At 36.1% G+C, this 18,041-nt stretch overlaps 2 protein-coding genes across 2 annotated transcripts; one reads left to right on the top strand and one right to left on the bottom strand.

Annotated features, from left to right (window-relative positions):
• Nucleotides 1-9,448: 9,448 nt before the first annotated feature.
• LOC136217762 (galactoside 2-alpha-L-fucosyltransferase-like) lies at nucleotides 9,449-12,134 on the top strand. Its single transcript, XM_066004410.1, has 2 exons — nucleotides 9,449-9,882; nucleotides 10,301-12,134. The coding sequence occupies exons 1-2, from the start codon at nucleotides 9,597-9,599 to the stop codon at nucleotides 11,758-11,760; spliced, it is 1,746 nt and encodes a 581-aa protein (XP_065860482.1). The 5' UTR covers nucleotides 9,449-9,596; the 3' UTR covers nucleotides 11,761-12,134.
• A 794-nt stretch (nucleotides 12,135-12,928) lies between these two features.
• Nucleotides 12,929-14,878, bottom strand: LOC136217761 (uncharacterized). Its single transcript, XM_066004409.1, has 4 exons — nucleotides 14,680-14,878; nucleotides 14,362-14,484; nucleotides 13,545-13,647; nucleotides 12,929-13,440 (listed from the first exon to the last, which is right to left on the bottom strand). Exons 1-4 carry the CDS (start codon nucleotides 14,772-14,774, stop codon nucleotides 13,195-13,197), a joined length of 567 nt encoding a protein of 188 aa, XP_065860481.1. The 5' UTR covers nucleotides 14,775-14,878; the 3' UTR covers nucleotides 12,929-13,194.
• Nucleotides 14,879-18,041: the final 3,163 nt, after the last annotated feature.

Here is an 18,041-nt window from a genome sequence, read left to right as displayed (position 1 = left end):
GCCCAACGCGAGGTTGGGCGCCCGCGCCCAACCCTCGTCGGGCGTCCGCCCGACGCGTTGGGCGTTCGTCCGACGTGGTTGGGTGTCCGCCCGGCGACCCTCTGGGCGTGCCCCGCGCCGTCGGACGCGTGCACTCAGTGGCCGCCGAGCGCGCATTCCACGCAGCTAGACGCTCGCACGTCGCGGCCGCCGAACGCGCGCCCCGCGCTGCCAGGCACGTGTGCTCAACGGCCCACGAGGGCGTGCACCGCCAGCGGTCCCGGGCATTGCTCGGGCGTCGAGAGCGTGCCACTCGCGGTGCGTCCGACGGACGCCACGCGCACGTCTCGAGCCGTCAAGCGGGCGTTCGACCATCGTCGTCCGCGTGCGGGATGCCGTTGTGTGCCCGCGTCGTGCCGTTAATTTTCCTCAGCTTATTATTCTTTATATATTTTTCAAAACTTCCGGAATCAATCGCTTCGACCGTCTTGTTTCAGGTTTTCGTCACAGGTCCTCCGACTCGGTGTCTACAGCTGGCTTACTGTTTTAGAACTTCCAATGGAATAAGTGTAATGAGGATCAACGAAATAAAACAATTTCTCCATTTCTCTTTTCTTCAACAAATTAAACAAGTAGCTACATAAAAACAAAAAAGAACATAGTAAGAATCAACTAGAACTAATATAAATAAAACTATAACATTTCAAAAACAAAATACCTCATATAGAAAATTATAACGTTGCAAGTTATCTCTTCCATATGAACCATAGAATATATATTCTGCCTCAACAATAATGCTTTAGCAGAATGTCCAAACAACTCTTCACAAACAACATAGCTAACAAAATTCCCTTTCACCAACTCTGCATTTGCCCATTTGCACAACATCCGTAACTTATCTGGAATATTTCTAGGCAAAGCTTGCAAATCTACATCCAACGCATCTTCTATCACCACGTTATCAACTTCATCATCAACAACAAACCTGTTGACAAAACAAACAAACTAAAATCAAATAGGAATAACATAATCAGAAGCATAATACGTATGTTCTGAACAATAAAGCATATGTTCTAAACAATAAAGCATATGTTCTAAAATATAACAAACATTAAAAAACATAAACAAAATATAAAATAATTATTTTCACATACATTACTTCAGGATCAGACTTATTCTTCATATCTGCACCATCCGATTTCTCAACAAAATTTTTTGCTTGTGTAGATCCACCTTTAGTTCCAACAAAATCAGACAACTCTTTACTCAACAAATTAAAATTCGGAGAAGAATTTTTTCCTTCAGAATTCTTCATTGGAGTTTTACTCTCTCTCTGATCTTTCTTCTCTCTTTTAATTCTTTCAACCAACGCATCTATCTCATCAAAAAAATCAGAATTAAAATAAGGATGACTATCTTGACTAGACAAATCACAATCAACATCTCCAGTCATTGCTGAATCTTTTTTACTTTCCGGTTTGTTCTCATTAACTACTTCTTCTTTCTCTCATTCACTTTGAGAAACCGGATATTCATTGCCTCGAGAATATTTACTCCACAAGTTGTTGATCAGATTAGACATCTCAACACTTGTACCATCTTCACCAAAAACAACATTAGCTTCTTTCAACATAGAGTACATTTCATTAACTTTAGAACCCAATTCTTTAGCTAATGATTGGAACTTCGCAAGAAATTCCTGCATATACAAATCCATAATAAAAATCAGGGCATGTTATAAACAATATTAAGCATGTTCTAAATTTTAATAAACATGTTCTAAAATGTAATAAGCACGTTCTAAAATTTAAAAACATAGATAAAGATGTAATAACATACAAAAATTTGACCAGGTCCACTAGAAGAAGCTTCTCCACATTCCTTCCTATTCGCTCCTTCAACATCTTGATTATCTTCTCTTGGCACATTTCCTTCATCCATATCCATACTTTCTCTTACCAAATTTTCTCCCACCACTATTCTCTCTAACACAATCCCACTTCCAAAGCCCCTCATCTTTTCCAAAACCATCATCTTTTGTATTCGTTCTTTATTCCAAACAGCTATCAGTGGAAAATCTCTTGGATTAACAACATTAGCTCGTTGAAGCCTATCAAAATAACTTATCTACAAAAAAAATAACAAAAATGAACAAGTTATACATAGATTAATAAATAAACAACAAACAAATGTTATAAAACACATAATAAAAAAAAGAAAATTAAACTTACCAACAAGAAAGGAAGGGGACCTGTAAAAAAAGTAGGACTCCTTTTCCATTCACTGACAGAATCCAACAAATGCTTATATGCAAAAGAACACCAATCCAAATTTGCAATCTCCTTAACATTCCTACAACTATAAAGAAACTTATAGTTCATAGACTGGTTCTTGGTAGAACGAATACAATAATTCACAACACAGAATACAAAATGCAACAAAAATTCATCACACAACGGTTTCGTCTTCAGATCATTCAACTTAGCAATCACAGTACTATTAATTGGACCCCCAATCTTAAGACCAAAATACGACCTCCATTGAGCAAAAAAATCTGAAGACTCGTCTTCACCAACATCTTGTGGCTCCTCAATCTCTACACCTCCACAAGGCAAGCCATAAACAGCCTTAAAATCATCCTTAACAAACTTCAATTCTTCACTATTATCTAGCATAAGGCTACACCTATCAACATTAAAACTATTCACAAGTTTTTCACAAAAAGTAGCATTATGAACATCTAAACTTAGATGCAAAAAACCACCAAAACCAATACGCTTAATTGCATCCTTATGAGTCTCCGGAATATCATGAAGAATACCCATAAACTGTTTAGGAGGTATTCTTTGACCAAGAGCAACCTTATTCCGTTTGGAAATATTTTCATCATCACCTACACTCAAAACATTCTTCCTCTTCTTTAAAAAAACTAGAAGCAACAGACAAGTTCCTGGAAAACTTCACTTTCTTTACCTTCTTAGCATCAACATCTTCCTTTACCTTCTTAGCATTAACATCTTCCTTTAACGCATCAGCCGAAGCTTCAGAAACTTGAGAAGAATCAACACCTTTACTAGATATACTCCTTGTTTGACGCCTAAATATACCTTTCCTAGATTCACTACTAGTTTGCTGAATAAACTCACCTTTCATAGATTGACTCCTGGTTTGCCGCCTCAACAAACTATTGGACGGAACGACATAACTAGACAGCAAATCATTGTCAGCAGGAATGGCTGGCATTGAAGGTCTTTTAGAGATTGAAGGTCTTTTCGAAGTCCTCTTAAATCTTTTAGAAGTATGTCTTTTTTCACTTCTATCTTCAACAGGAACAACAGGTTCACCTTTCTTTTTATTTTTTTTATCTTCATTAGAATAATATTCTTCCATAATATCAGCCAACAATTTCTGATCAACCACATTCTTGGGAAAAATCTCTTCTCCATCATTCCTGCCCATTTTCTAAAAAACAGAACATATACTCAACATTTTAGAACAAACAAATGCAAATATAAAACAAATATACAACGAAACATAAAACAAATGGAATAACTCATCAACCAAACATAAAGTAATTTAACAAAGCAATAACTCAACAACAGCACGTTTGATCAATATTTTAGAACAAAAAATGCAAAAACAGAAAACAATAACAGAACAAACTCAAAAACGTTCTAAAACTAACTACATTTGAATACAAAAAACATACAAAATCATACCACAACAAACTTTGAAAGTTCAAACAAGCGAAAACACCAAACAAACAAAAATAGTTTTAACAGAACAATAGTTCAATATTTTAGAACAAAACACATGCAAATATAGAACATACGAACATAATTTTAGAACAACATAAAAACATTCTCAAACTGAATAGATTTGAATACAAAAATCAAAGAAAAACATAAAGGAACTTCTTTATAAAGATAATACAAACGAAACCCTAGAAAATCAAAAAATATACAAAATCGAACTCAAAATCAACAAAGAATATAAAACAACAAAATAAACGAAACACATAAAGCAACAAACCTCCTTCAGACGAACAAATTCATAAAAAAAAACCAAAAAACGAAAAAATACAAACAAAAACAATGAACAGAAAAAACGAAAAAGATATGAGCAACTAACCAGATTTAAGAGGAACAAATCCACGGTAGAATCGATGAAATACAGAGCGGAAATCTTCTATAAAAACCAAAGTTGATCGACGCTAGCTTAGAAGAGAAATGACAGAAAATAGAAATGAGGAAGAAGAAGAGGAAGAAGTCGAGGAACGAAGTCGAGGAACGAAGAGACTCAACTCTTCAACTTCAGAAACGCGCGCAATCAGATTACCAAAACACAACGTTTTGGTTAATGAAAAACCCCCAAAACTACGTAGTTTTGGGTGGTTCTCACCTAGGAAAGGGTTCTCACAAGAGCCCTCTCCTATATATATATATATATATATATATATATATATATTGGTTCCACAAAGAGTGATTTGAGCGATAAAAATGTGAGGATTGATTGATTGATTATCATATGGGGAGAATAGAGTAATGCATTTCTTCATTCCTTGATTTCTCATGTTTTGACTTTCAAATTAGTTTAATAAAATATTAATACTCTATAATTAATTGATTATTTCCTTATTATTTTGAATATGTGTAAAATTAAATTATTGACTCAACATACGAAAAATGAATGAAAAGTAGGGATTGATTGATTGACTGATTGATTGCTTACCGTTAGGGGCGAATAGAATAACTTCGTTTCATTTCTTTATTTCTCATGTTTTGACTTTCAAATTAATCAATAAAATACTAATACTCTATAATAAATTGATTATTTCCTAATTTAGAATACGTTAAGCTATTGGTTACGTAAAATTAAATTATTCACTCAACGTTCAAAAAAGGAATGAAAAGTGGAGATTTATTAATTGATTGTTTGCTTACCATTTGAGACGAGAATAGAGTAACTGTGTTTCTTCATTTCTCACGTTTTGACTTTCAAATTAGTTAATAAAATAGTAATACTCTATAATCAATTGATTATTTCCTTTTTTTATATATGTTAAGTTATCGTAAAATTAAGTTATTGACTCAATATATAAAAAAAAGGTATGAAAAGTGGGGATTGATTTATTGATTGATTGCTTTCTTGCTTACCATTTGGGGAGAATAGAGTAACTTAGTTTCTTCATTTCTCACGTTTTGACTTTCAAATTACACACGCCTCCATTTAATATTTCTTCAATGGATTTTATTATGTTTTGTTGCCACCTAAAATTACAACATGGCCTTCAAGTTTTCATCTTTTAAATGAATATCTCTATGATTAATTTGAATCAAATTTTCCCCTCAATTAAAGTAGAAATTTAAGTCAAAGTGGAGGAGGAGAGATATAAAATAATATGAAAGGATTAACACATTATATTACGTATGTGTCAACTCAATACTTTAATTTCATACTATTTTACTTTTAGTCAATAAAAAAATTAATGCGGCGTTTCCCTACGTGTGCTCGATGTCGTTTTTTACAGCCTGCTCGAAATATTTTTAGCGTTTTTTTTTGTGATTTTTAATTTATTTTTAGATGTACAGAATAATTGATATTGAATTAACTAGGTTTCTGTAAAAAAATTAATGTGTAAAAACTATTTATAAATATCCAAAAAATTACTTAAATTAAAATTAAATTGCAGAAATATAAAACTTTTTTCATATTCTAAAAATTAAATTTATCAAGACCGGTCTCTAATTAAAATTATTTTTTAATAAAAGTTTATTATACTTTTAAATTTTAGATATTCAAAATGTGTTTTTAATATATTTTGAATAAATGTGTTATAAAAATAATTATTAGAAATTTAGTCTAATTCATTGATTATTAATATATGATAGATCATCAAATATTACTTTTAAAATTTATATGTCGTCTGTTTCGTATAACTGTATGACTGTAGTCTGTTTGCAAATATAGGGTAACCAATATAATCACCAGCAACGTTGAAATAAGTAGATACCTGCAATAAAGAGAGACAGCAATCACAATCAAATGAAAACCAAATCACTGAAATAAGTAGATACCTCTAATCTGTATTGAACCCATCAGCTAACTCAAGAGTTCAATTAGTATTGAACCCAAGAAGGTGAAAGTGAGGTTATCTCATAACGTTGATAGGCAGGTGGATGCTCAATTTGAACAATGAGCTTATACATCTGGACAATATCAGCAGCAGATCCAATCCATAATGCTGCAAAGTAGAAGAAAACCATCTAGGTATTTAGGCATAAAAGAGAAGCGAGTTATATAGGTATTCGGATTTGAGGGAGAAGGTTTGATGATTTGATGTGTGTGAGAAGCGTAGCAAATTAGGATTAGAGAGATAGGGGTGAATCGCGAGAAAGAAGCTAAGATGAAAAAAACAAATGAGATTTGAGGGAGAAAAAATTGCCGCAAGGAAGTGAAAAGAAAAATTTAGAATAATATATTTAAAAAAAAACTCAAAACTATAGTAAATTGTTCTATTATTCTTCCACATCCATACTAAGCTCAATTATTTTGACAAATGTATTTTAGCTTCCACATTTTATGGAAAAATTACAAAATTAGATTAAATAGGAGACTCATTTACATATTTAACTCATTTGCTCAACCTACTACATATCTAGACTGTTTTTGTGTGACTTTTCTAAAATACCCTCACCCTTTCATCTTTTCCCTTCCCGCTTCTCCTCCTTACGCGAACGGTTGCTCTTCTCAGACCTTTGATCTTCCTCTCTTCCTTTAAATTGTACGAAATCTGCATCATTTATCCAAATCACCATGTATTTCTCTTCTGTTGAAACACCTTTCCACATGATTTTGATTTGACAAAATTATTTAAGTTAATCCATGATTAAGAGACAATTAAATTTAAGTGCTTTGATTTAATTGTACTAATACGTTTGTTCAATGTTGAGCATAAATATAAATGAAAACGGAAATAAAAAGTAAGACAGGACGAAGTCAGCATGAGAATACAGCACAAGCTGAGTGGAGCATAACTCAGCGTAACAGAAGATAAGTCATCTTCAGAACAGAAGCTTAAAGATCAAGCTAATCAACGAAGCTGAACGGAACTCAGTATTAAAAGTAGAGAAGTCTTCTTGGGAACTATGTCTTGAAAAACGAAGCTGACCATGGAAGCTGAGTAAAAGAGAACTCAGTATTTGTAGTAGCAAACAATCGCAGACAACGGCTATCAAAGACAAGCTGAGTGATCTTCAGGACAACGCGAATGATCCATTCGCTAAAAGACAAGATCTGACAACTGTCTGCACCAATAATAGAAACCTTGGAATTACGCAAAAGCCAATTTCAAGATGCATGGGTCAACTGTTCTTTTGCTAAAAGACAAACTGGCACAAAAAGGCGAAACCTGCGAGAAGAAGACAAACCTGACGCCTGCGGAATTCAGACGACAGGATTGGCCTGCAAATCTGAAGCTGACCAGATCCTTGTCTCAAAAAGGAGCCATTTGGATTCAACGGACAAATCCAGAATTCAAATGAACAAGTCTTCAGAATACAACTATAAAAGGACAAGTATACTTCTTGGATCCTTGGCCGATTGTGAAAACAAAAAGAGAATAAGAGCATACATACAAAAGCACATCAATACAAGAAAGAGATCTTACACCAAATTTCTATTCCTGTGTAAATGCTAGAGTGATTTTCTTTGTAATCATCTAAAGTGTTCTTTGTCTGAAAGAGAACAATCTTGTATCAATCATAGTATTGAGAGAGTGTGCTGAGTACTCGGTTTGGTACTCAGTGGTAGAGAAAATCTAAGTGTTGGGTTGTAGCGCTTAGTGGAGTTGAGTAGACGAATAGAGGACGGTACTCTTGCATATTCAACTGCCTTGTAAACGGTTTGTGCTTTACCTTTAAAGAGCTCAGTATTGGATTTAAAAAGCCCAGAAGGATTCTGGGGACTAGACGTAGGCGGAGAAGCCGAACCAGGATAAGTTGCTCTCTTTCAATATATATATGTATGTGTTGCTTGCTATATTTACTCAGTGTATAAATTGTTTAAGCTGACACTGAGTAAATCAGAGTGCTGAGTTGGAAGCTGACCACAAAAGTGTCATTTCCCAACTCACAAGTAAAACAGTTCTAGTCAGTATCTGACTAAAGACGTCTTACGCCTCACTCAGCTACGCTGACCAAAGCTGAGTTGTGAAACTCAAAGGATTGAATTAAGTCAGCATAATTAAAGCGAAAAAGTTACATTAGTTCCTAACCCCCCCTTGGAACTAATCACACGGGACCAACATCTTCTTCCTCTCTTCATCTCTTAATTCTTTATCTTCCTAATCTTAGAAAAACGAAGCCATGGTTCTTCATCTTCCATTTCCTACTCGTTTCTTGGTTTCTTTCTTCTTGTGACCATCGATCAAATGGTGATTCTACGTTATTTCCATCGTTTTCCCCAGTTTATCATATTGTTTTTGTCGAAAAATGTAAGTATATACTGTTTTCTCTGCGTTCTGCGGGGAGAAATTTATCGATTTAACTTCGTAAAACGATGATTACGCGAAGTTTGCGAGGTAATTTGATAAATTTCTCCCGCAGACTCCGCGTAATCATCGTTTCGCGAAGTCAGAGCGTCACATTTCTCATCGCGTACGTAGCGAATCCTCATTTCGCGAAACCAAATCTTCCTTTTTTCTGACTAACACGATTAAATTTTTCTAAAGGTGGTTGAATACATAACATCTATTTCTGGAAGGCATCATATTGGGGTCCGTGAGAGACATCCATCCCAAAAGGCCTAAACTTCCATTTCAAGATTGGTCACATTCACTTTAAAATGATTGGTTATGAGTTATTGTGCCAATCTTGTTGTTTACCATGTGATACGTGCATCCCAAAAGGTATGAACTTCCATTTATCATCCCAAAAAGTCTGGACTTTCAATACAGGGAGAAATTTTTGTCCAGATTCGTCACGTTCGCTTTAAAATGATTTCTTAGGAGTTTATTGTGGCAATCTTGTTGTAAATTTTGATAATATTATGATTTTAGTGTTGTTATTGTGGCAATTTTATTGTAAATTTTGATAATGTTATGATTTTAATGTTGGAATCCCTTGTTGTTGTTATATACCACTTAGCGAATTTTGTTAAAAACACATTCAGACTTCACATATGCTAATTAACATCATCAACTAAACCAAACATTAGATTCGCAGGCTTCACATATGCTAGAATCTGCGAAGTCAGACGGGAGGGAGACAACCGCGCCGTAAAATTACAAACATATTGAGGGTATTTTGAGAAAGTCACAGAAAAACAATCTAGATATATAGTAGGTTGAGTAAATGGATTAAATATATAAATGGAAAACCATTTGACCCAATTTTGTAATTTTCCCACATTTTATATATATAATAGATAGATTAGCCTTAATTACCATTATTAAGTATAACAGTGTAAAACGGCGTTCTAAAGAAGTTGAGAAAGCAGATGCCGGAACACTAGCACTGAACGCAGATTCTCACCTCCAAAGTTCAAATTGGTATAGGCAAAAATTGTGGGCGGAAAACAAAAGCAGGTGAAGTAGAAAAATGAAGTAATTTGATTAGATGGATCTAAATACTTCAGCAAGAAAGCGATTATCACCTTCTGAGTACACAGATCAGGACATGTCTCATCTCTCACGCCTCAGAGTGAAGAGATTTGGTTCCACCACTATGAATACTACAAGGATTTCGGCAATTGCTTTAATTGTTTTGTCTGTCTTGCTCGCTCTCTCCTTGATGCTTCGTCATTCTCCCTCTGACCGCTCTTTCGGATTCGCTGATGCTAGAGTTCTCGAAACTGGACCGCGACCTAATTTTACTGCATTTACATCGCTAGGACTTGGATCAGGTCAGTTTCTTCAACCTCTATCAGTTCTCATTTGATTAACTTCTCTGTTGTTTATCAGCAATGTCATTTGGATCTGTTCTAGCATTTCCAGTTTCAGTGAATTTTGGCATTTTAGGGGTTGTGTTCATTGAATTTCAAGCTTGACTATTTGATTCAGAAATGTTCCTTCTTTTATTAGCTTATAAGAGATTTGAATTGGAAGTTAGGTCTTGAGTAACTATCATCCTTATGCCTTCTGTATGTTCACTGTTCTTGTCCTGTGTTTGAAGTGTGATCCAATTTTTACTTCATGCTGCTGAATTTGAAAATGTATGTATTGGATTACACAAGTAAATAGAGATCTATTTGAGCAATGGGTGCAGATTGAGCTTTATTGATATGGTGTATGAAGTTTGTTTTCATTTTTTATTCTATTCAGGCTCAGGAAATGTTTTATTACAACCTACAGACAAGAATAATAACAAACTGCTTGGCGGCCTTCTTGCTTCTGGATTGGATGAAACTTCTTGCTCCAGTAGATATCAGGCCTTTCTATATCGAAAGTCTTCACTCCATAAGCTTTCTTCACATCTCATTTCTCGACTCAGAGCTTACGAGGATCTTCATAAACGTTGTGGACCAGATACCGAATCCTACAAAAAGGCTCTTGAACAACTTAATTCTGGCCAAACAATTGATTCTGTAGACTGTAGATATGTTGTGTGGATATCTTTTAGTGGCTTAGGCAACAGGATACTATCCTTAGCTTCAACGTTTCTTTATGCTCTCTTGACGAATAGAGTTCTTCTTGTTGACCGAGGCAAGGACATGTCTGATCTCTTCTGCGAGCCATTTCCGGAGAAGTCATGGTTGCTACCCTTGGAGTTTCCTTTCATTGATCAGTTTGAGAGTTTTGATCAGAAATCTTCTCTTTCTTATGGGAACATGCTGAAGAACAATGTCGTAAATGCTTCAGCAGAGTCAATTCTGTCGTATGTATACGTCCATCTGGTTCACGATTATGATGACCATGATAAGCTTTTCTTCTGCGATGAAGATCAATCTCTTCTGGCAAAAGTCCCCTGGTTGATTGTGAAATCGGATAATTACTTTGTCCCATCTCTTTTCTTGCTTTCATCTTTTGAGCAAGATCTGGACAGATTATTCCCTGAGAAAGGGACTGTTTTCCACCACTTGGGGCGTTATCTTTTCCATCCTTCTAATGTTGTGTGGGGATTAATCACTAGGTATTATCAAACTTACTTGGCCAAGGCAGATGAGCGTATTGGCCTTCAAATAAGAGTTTTCGACGCACGACCTGGTCCCTTTAAACATGTGATGGATCAAATTGTAGCATGTACACTGAAGGAGAAGCTGTTGCCTGAAGTAGATATGCAAGACACTGATATCAATCTTTCAGAAAATCCAAAGTTGAAAGCTGTCTTAGTAGCATCACTGAGTTCAGGGTACTCTGAGAATCTGAAGAACATGTACTGGGAACACCCAACTGTGACTGGGGATGTCATTGGTGTTTACCAGCCAAGTCACGAGGAGTATCAACAAACGGAGAAGAAGATGCACAACAGGAAGGCGTGGGCCGAAATGTACCTCCTTAGTTTGACTGATGTGTTGGTCACAAGTTCATGGTCAACCTTTGGCTATGTAGCACAAGGACTTGGAGGTTTGCGGCCGTGGATACTGTACAAACCTGAGAATGAAACAGCTCCAGATCCACCTTGTCGCCGTGCAATGTCAATGGATCCTTGTTTCCATGCTCCTCCCTATTATGATTGCAAGGCTAAGGCAGGAACAGATACCGCTGCAATTGTTCCTCATGTCAAAAATTGTGAAGACATGAGCTGGGGATTGAAGGTGGTCGACAGCCATGATCAATTATAGAAGCCAATTAGTTAGCCAGTTTTGCATACAACTTTAGATGTATTATCATTATAATCTCCATTCTTGCTAAATTCAGGTTGAGTGTAATGTGAGCTACTGTAAGAGTTGCAGACTTGTGTAAAATATAGGATTCCCGATCTAGTTTATAGAAGCCAATTAGTTAGCCAGTTTTGCATACAACTTTAGATGTATTATCATTATAATCTCCATTCTTGCTAAATTCAGGTTGAGTGTAATGTGAGCTACTGTAAGAGTTGCAGACTTGTGTAAAATATAGGATTCCCGATCTAGTTTGTTCCCGGGCTATGTTAATGGTACAATTGGTTTACAAATAAAAATTGTGGCCATATAATTCAATTGTTTGATATTATGTTCTTTATTACTTTGTCTCTGATGTAACTTGAATCCATGTGATATGTACATACATACACAAATTGATGATATTAGCGGATTATGGGCTTAAAGCACTTTTTGCCCCTGACCTATCTAAAATTTGTGCATTTGGCCCCTGACCTATTATTTGGTCATATTTGGCCCCTAACCTATCAAATTAGATAAAATCCAACCCATATTGAATGAACAATTAACTCTGTTGGAAAATTAACGACAGTAACCAATACAAAAATGACACATGACACATAAATAAAATTAATTTTCACTCTATTAAAACACTAGAAAAAGTTTTTAGGATTTTTTTACTGTGTAAAATAGTTACTATTGTCATCTCCAGTTGAAAATTAATTTTACTTATGTGTCATGTGTCGTTTTTGTATTGGTGACTGCAGTTAATTTTCCAATAAAGTTAATTTTTCATTCAATATGGGTTGAATTTTATCTAATTTGATAGGTCAGGGGCCAAATATGACTAAATAAAAGGTTAGGGGCCAAATGCACAAATTTTGGATAGATCAGGGGCCAAAAAGTGCTTAAAGCCACGGATTATGTGTTTATGACATAGAGTTTAGGTCAAACTTTTAGAGGGTAAGAGTTAACCTGTTAATCCAAAGAGGTAGTAGTTAGTCATACGAAACCTGCCAAAATGACACAAAACTAAAAGGATTGACACGTTTATGATATGAACTTTTTCGATAAAATTAAAGTCGAGTCATTTAACACTAACTCGATAACTACACATACGAACATGGCCTACTTAAAAGAACTGCCACCCTTGTTCTGAAATAATTCGGTAACTGCATTGTCGAAATATAGATATCAAATTGCTACTGAACAACAGGTATTACAAAATTGTAGAAACTAACAATAAGAAATTCCAGGGCTTGCCCCTAAAACGAATGGTAATTTAAATGGGGCAAATCAAATGTACAAGTCTAAACATACTTTGCCATGTCATTCCAATTATAACAAACAAAAATTACTAGTATTTGGCCGGCTTATTACTAACATTACTGAAGCAACAAAAAAGCTTCTCTCGTATTACCATCCACCCCTTTGTTGTCTGTCAAATGCCTCAGCTGCCTGCTCTTCTTTCATCCTATTCAGGATTTGACGAATATTCGGATTAAAAAACCGGTCACGAACATACTTCCTTTCCTCAGCTTGAATTTCCTTAATGGGACTAGGATATGGATTTGGTGGAGGTCTTTTACCCTGAAGACGAGCAATTTTTCTCAATCGAGCATATGCCTTCTTTTTTTCTTTCTTCTCTGCCCGATATTCCATCTACACACCAGAAAAACGTAGCGATAAGCACTAGGAAAAGAATAAGAAAAGAGGATTCAATGTCTACGGGAGAAGCAAAAGGAAAGAATCCAGAGAAAACATACATCAGCTACGGCCATAGCTTGCTTCTCACCAACTCCCTGCTCCTTCAACTCAACAACCCGTAGACCAAATATACGGGCTGGAGGAGGATCAAATGCAGAAATCCTGCAAAAAACAAAGCATGATTGAAATCAAATTCTTTTTATGTTCTGATTTCGGTTATTTCAATTGGTGCCCTTTTTGGTTTTAGATTTGCAGCTGAAGCCAAAATCTCATTGTGATTGTAAAGCTACAAAGCATTCTATGCTGAGAATTATCAAGCAAAGCCGCAAGCATCAATGGCTATTCAAATGCACAAACAAAAGACATCAACATGTGCAATAATATCTATACTTTCATTAATGCTCATGAATTGATCAGCATTGAAGAAATTGAGCCAGCTGGACCAAAAATCCCACACTACAAAAAGTTCTAACAACAGCAAAACCATAACTTATATTCAACCAAGCTTCAAACTTCCAGCACCCATTCAACAAAATCGAAGGTTTAACCTAAAATTCTACATTATTCTTTGAAATTCAGGCATGTTAGTGATCAGAACAGATAACATTACTAAATCTTTGAATCAAAAAACAAGTAATAATGTTCTTGATGTAGGTCAAAAGCATATTCACATAAGCCGAAATAACTAAAAATAAATTCAGGAAAATATTTAAAATTATGGTTATATGCATCCAATCAGCATTCATATTCCAGCATTTGGAGGCAGCCAGTAAACTGAATTAATTTCCGATCACAACAGCAGAAGAATTGAAACCTATGGCACCGAAAATAGGAACTGAAATTGATAATATCAATAGCAGGAATAAAATTAAATACTTGATGGCATCGTGATATTTCGAATCCGGATGTGCCGAGAAGAACTTTTTTATGTAAGGATCCTCTGGGAGACTGATCTTCTTAATTTTCCCATCGGAACGAGGGAAAGTAGCCGGCGGTGCCCTGAAAATGCAATCGATTACACAGATTAAGAAAAGGAAGAAAGAGAGTTATGAAGTAGTTCTACCATTACAAAGAGATGTCAACGAAAATTGTTTGTTACCATCGCTATCATATAAGAAGATTTAGATCAAACTTTGAGCACTTTGAGAAGTAATTACGATATAAGATTTAAAAAAAGAGAGAGGAGAGACTGACTGTTCCATGGCTTTGAGCCAAGAAGGCTCGGCCTTGGCCATGCCCTTGACGAGCTTTCTGGTTCTCGTAAGCAAATCTCCTCTCATAAACGACATGGCTGCTGCTTCCTTTCTCTGCTTGCTTACTCGTCGCTACCTTTCTCTTTTACTGCAGAGTGCGGACCTCTGGTTTGAGAAGGAAAAGGGTGCGGTAGATTCAGGAGTCCGGAACTTTTAAAAGATGGTTTACTAAACTCAGCCACTAATTTATACTTTTAGCCCCGTGAATAGATCGAACTACCCTTTGTACTAAATTTGAAAAAACCCAAAACCTCTCAAGAGCCCTATACGATTTTTACTCAAATCCGGACAAATTAGTGAACCGAATCATGGATGGTGACAGAAACCGTAAAGAAAAAGCTAAAATGGTAAGATTTACCGCTTTATTTCGTTGATTTGTAGCTCGAATTGAATCTGTTGGTGGTTTGAAAAAAATCGCCGGAATCGCAGTCGGGCGTATGAGAATCACGCCCGATCTGCGGTTCGGGCGTATGAGTATCACGCCCGACCAGTGGTGCGGGCGTGATAGCCACTTGCCCGCACCAGTGGTAGGGCGTGATACTCATACGCCCGAACCACTGATATGGCGTGATGTTCATACGCCCGCCCAGTGGTTCGGACGTGATTCCCTTACGCCCCACGTTGTTTTTTTATAAAAATTTATATTATTTAAAATTTTAGTTATTTAGTGTAATTTTATAATTTTAGTTTAATTTTAGTATAATTTTAGTATAGTATTAGCATGATTTTTACAATTTTATTAATTTAGGGTAATTTTATAAATTTAGTATAAATTTAGTATAATTTAGTATAAATTGAGTATAACTTTAGTATAATTTATTATAATTTTATTAATTTAGTGTAATTTATTATTATCAATTGTATTAATTTAGTAGTATTTTAGTAAAATTTAGTATAAATTTAGTATAATTTAGTATAAATTGAGTATAACTTTAGTATAATTTATTATAATGTTATTAATTTAGTGTAATTTATTATTATCAATTGTATTAATTTAGTATTATTTTAGCATAATTTTATAAATTTAGTATAATTTACATTATTTACAATTTTATTAATTTAGTGTAATTTTTTTTATAGACGGAGCGGCCTACTAGGGGTGGGAAATCCATCCCGTCATCTGCTCGTCGTCTAGATATGGACGACGATGATGATACACCACGGCATACGAGATTGCGTGGTATTGATGGATCTACTCGTAGACTGAGAGGGGCTGCGACGGAGCAGGTGAGGAGGGGGCCGATTGTGGATCAGCCCGATATTCATGGATCAGAGGGGGCGACTGATTTTGATGACAGACAGCCTGATAGCGATTCTTTTCAAGACTACCTGGATGTGGCAGCCCGGGCAGTGCGACAGTCTGCAGTTGCACATGATCGCGAGGTTGAGGAGAGCGATGAGCAGCCGACCCCGGGGAGACAGCCGACCCAGCGCGTAGGAGGTCGTTTTGCGAGTACAGGTATTTTTTATAATTTTAGTATATTAGTATATTTTAGTATATTTATAATTTAGTATAATTTTAGTATCTTTTAGTATAATTTAGTATAATTTAGTATAATTTAGGTATATTTTAGTATAATTTTAGTATAATTTAGTATAATTTAGTATAATTTAGGTATATTTTAGTATATTTTAGTATAATTTTAGTATATTTTTAGTATAATTTAGTATATTTTAGTATAATTTTAGTATAATTTAGGTATATTTTATTATAATTTATAATTTTAGTATAATTTAGGTATATTTTAGTATAATTTTAGTATAATTTAGTATAATTTTAGTATATTTTAGTATATTTTAGTATATTTTTAGTATATTTTAGTATAATTTAAGTATATTTTAGTATAATTTTAGTATTTTTTAGTATAATTTAGTATTTTTTAGGATATTTTAATATAATTTTATAATTTTCAGGGACAAGCAAACGTCCCAAAGCTAGTGAGGACGAGAGCTGGTTAGTTACTGCACCGGTTGATGGTGGTCCCGTTGATGGTTCCATGATTCCTAGTTTTCTAGGACATGTTGCCTCACGGATGTTGGGAGGAGAGATTCGGTCGTTTCGGACATGCTACAACAGATCAACAGCATGCCGAGATTTGTGTCAGTGGTTTTCTGGTGCGTCACCCGAGGTAAGCATAATATAGTGCAATTTCATTTATTGAAATGTGTATTTTTAACTATAAACATAAAAAACATTCAGTAATTGTATAAATTGTATATGTGTCATTTTACAGCTGAGGGAGATGATCGAAAGGACTGGTTTGTCTCACCTTCCACATGCCATGTTTAAGAACCTCGACACTCCGCTATTGACTGCATTCGTGGAGCGGTGGCAGCCCGATACGAACTCCTTCCACATGCCGTTCGGGGAGATGACTATCTAGCTGCATGATGTGTGGCAGATTCTTCGGATCCCGATCGACGGTCCGATGGCGTCCGAGTCTCCCCCTACTGACGGGCTTCATGCCATGTGCATAATGATGTTTGGGGTGAGTCAGGCTGAGCTTCTGTTGCCGACCCGACATTTATGGGTGGTGGAGGTGTATTTGTTGGGGCTGTACATGGGCTTCTGACCGAGGGTAGGGATGACGCTACTCGGGCCACAACGTGGATGTGGCTTATGCTTGGATCCACTCTGTTTGTTGACAATAGTGGAGATAGGATTAGGTCGGCCCATCTTGCTGAGGTTTACAGCGGTGTCAGCGGGGCAGCTGGACTATCATGGGGTCTGCTACACTAGCCATGTTGTACCGGCAGCTGGGGATAGCGAGCAGAGGAGACTGTTCAGGTATATGCGGATGTTTGACCCTACTGCAGGCATGGATATACGAGTATTTTCCGGTGTTCCGGTCGCATAGAGGAGCTCACTTGATCCCAGCTGACCATGCCCGTGCACTGAGATGGGAGGTCGGGGTACCAGACAAGACGACCGCCCGACTAGATACCTTTCGCGGGCAGCTGGACCGTATGACGGCGGCAGAGGTATTTTATAAAATTTTAGAATTAATTTAAGTATTATTTATAGTATATTATTATTTTTTTATTGAGTATTATTTTTTTCCAGGTGACGTGGTTGCCTTATGGTCCTGTCCCCGATGATGATCGGCTTCGAGTGTCCTATGCCGGTTGGATACGGTGTAGAGACATCGTCGAGCCGTATATGCCCGATCGAGCGCTGCGACAGGTCGGATATACTCAGCCTATCCCAGCTGAGCGTATTAGACCTGATAATACCGTACGACCATGGAGATCTATAGCGTATAAGCTCACGCATTCCTTAGTCATAGTTGAGGATACATGGCG

Source organism: Euphorbia lathyris, chromosome 2 (assembly GCF_963576675.1).
Source record: "Euphorbia lathyris chromosome 2, ddEupLath1.1, whole genome shotgun sequence".
Classification (NCBI taxonomy): domain Eukaryota; kingdom Viridiplantae; phylum Streptophyta; class Magnoliopsida; order Malpighiales; family Euphorbiaceae; genus Euphorbia; species Euphorbia lathyris.
This window is presented reverse-complemented; position numbering and strand designations above follow the sequence as displayed.

What these genes read in the sequence shown, in the direction of transcription:
- LOC136217762 (XM_066004410.1), top strand. Translation starts at nt 9,597, where the DNA reads ATGGATCTAAATACTTCAGCAAGAAAGCGATTATCACCTTCTGAGTAC. An exon ending in ATCGCTAGGACTTGGATCAG is followed by an intron (nt 9,883 to 10,300) that starts GTCAGTTTCTTC and finishes TATTCTATTCAG; the next exon opens with GCTCAGGAAATGTTTTATTA.
- LOC136217761 (XM_066004409.1), bottom strand. Translation starts at nt 14,774, where the DNA reads ATGTCGTTTATGAGAGGAGATTTGCTTACGAGAACCAGAAAGCTCGTC. An exon ending in TGGCTCAAAGCCATGGAACA is followed by an intron (nt 14,485 to 14,679) that starts GTCAGTCTCTCC and finishes TTGCATTTTCAG; the next exon opens with GGCACCGCCGGCTACTTTCC. An exon ending in AAATATCACGATGCCATCAA is followed by an intron (nt 13,648 to 14,361) that starts GTATTTAATTTT and finishes TGTTTTTTGCAG; the next exon opens with GATTTCTGCATTTGATCCTC.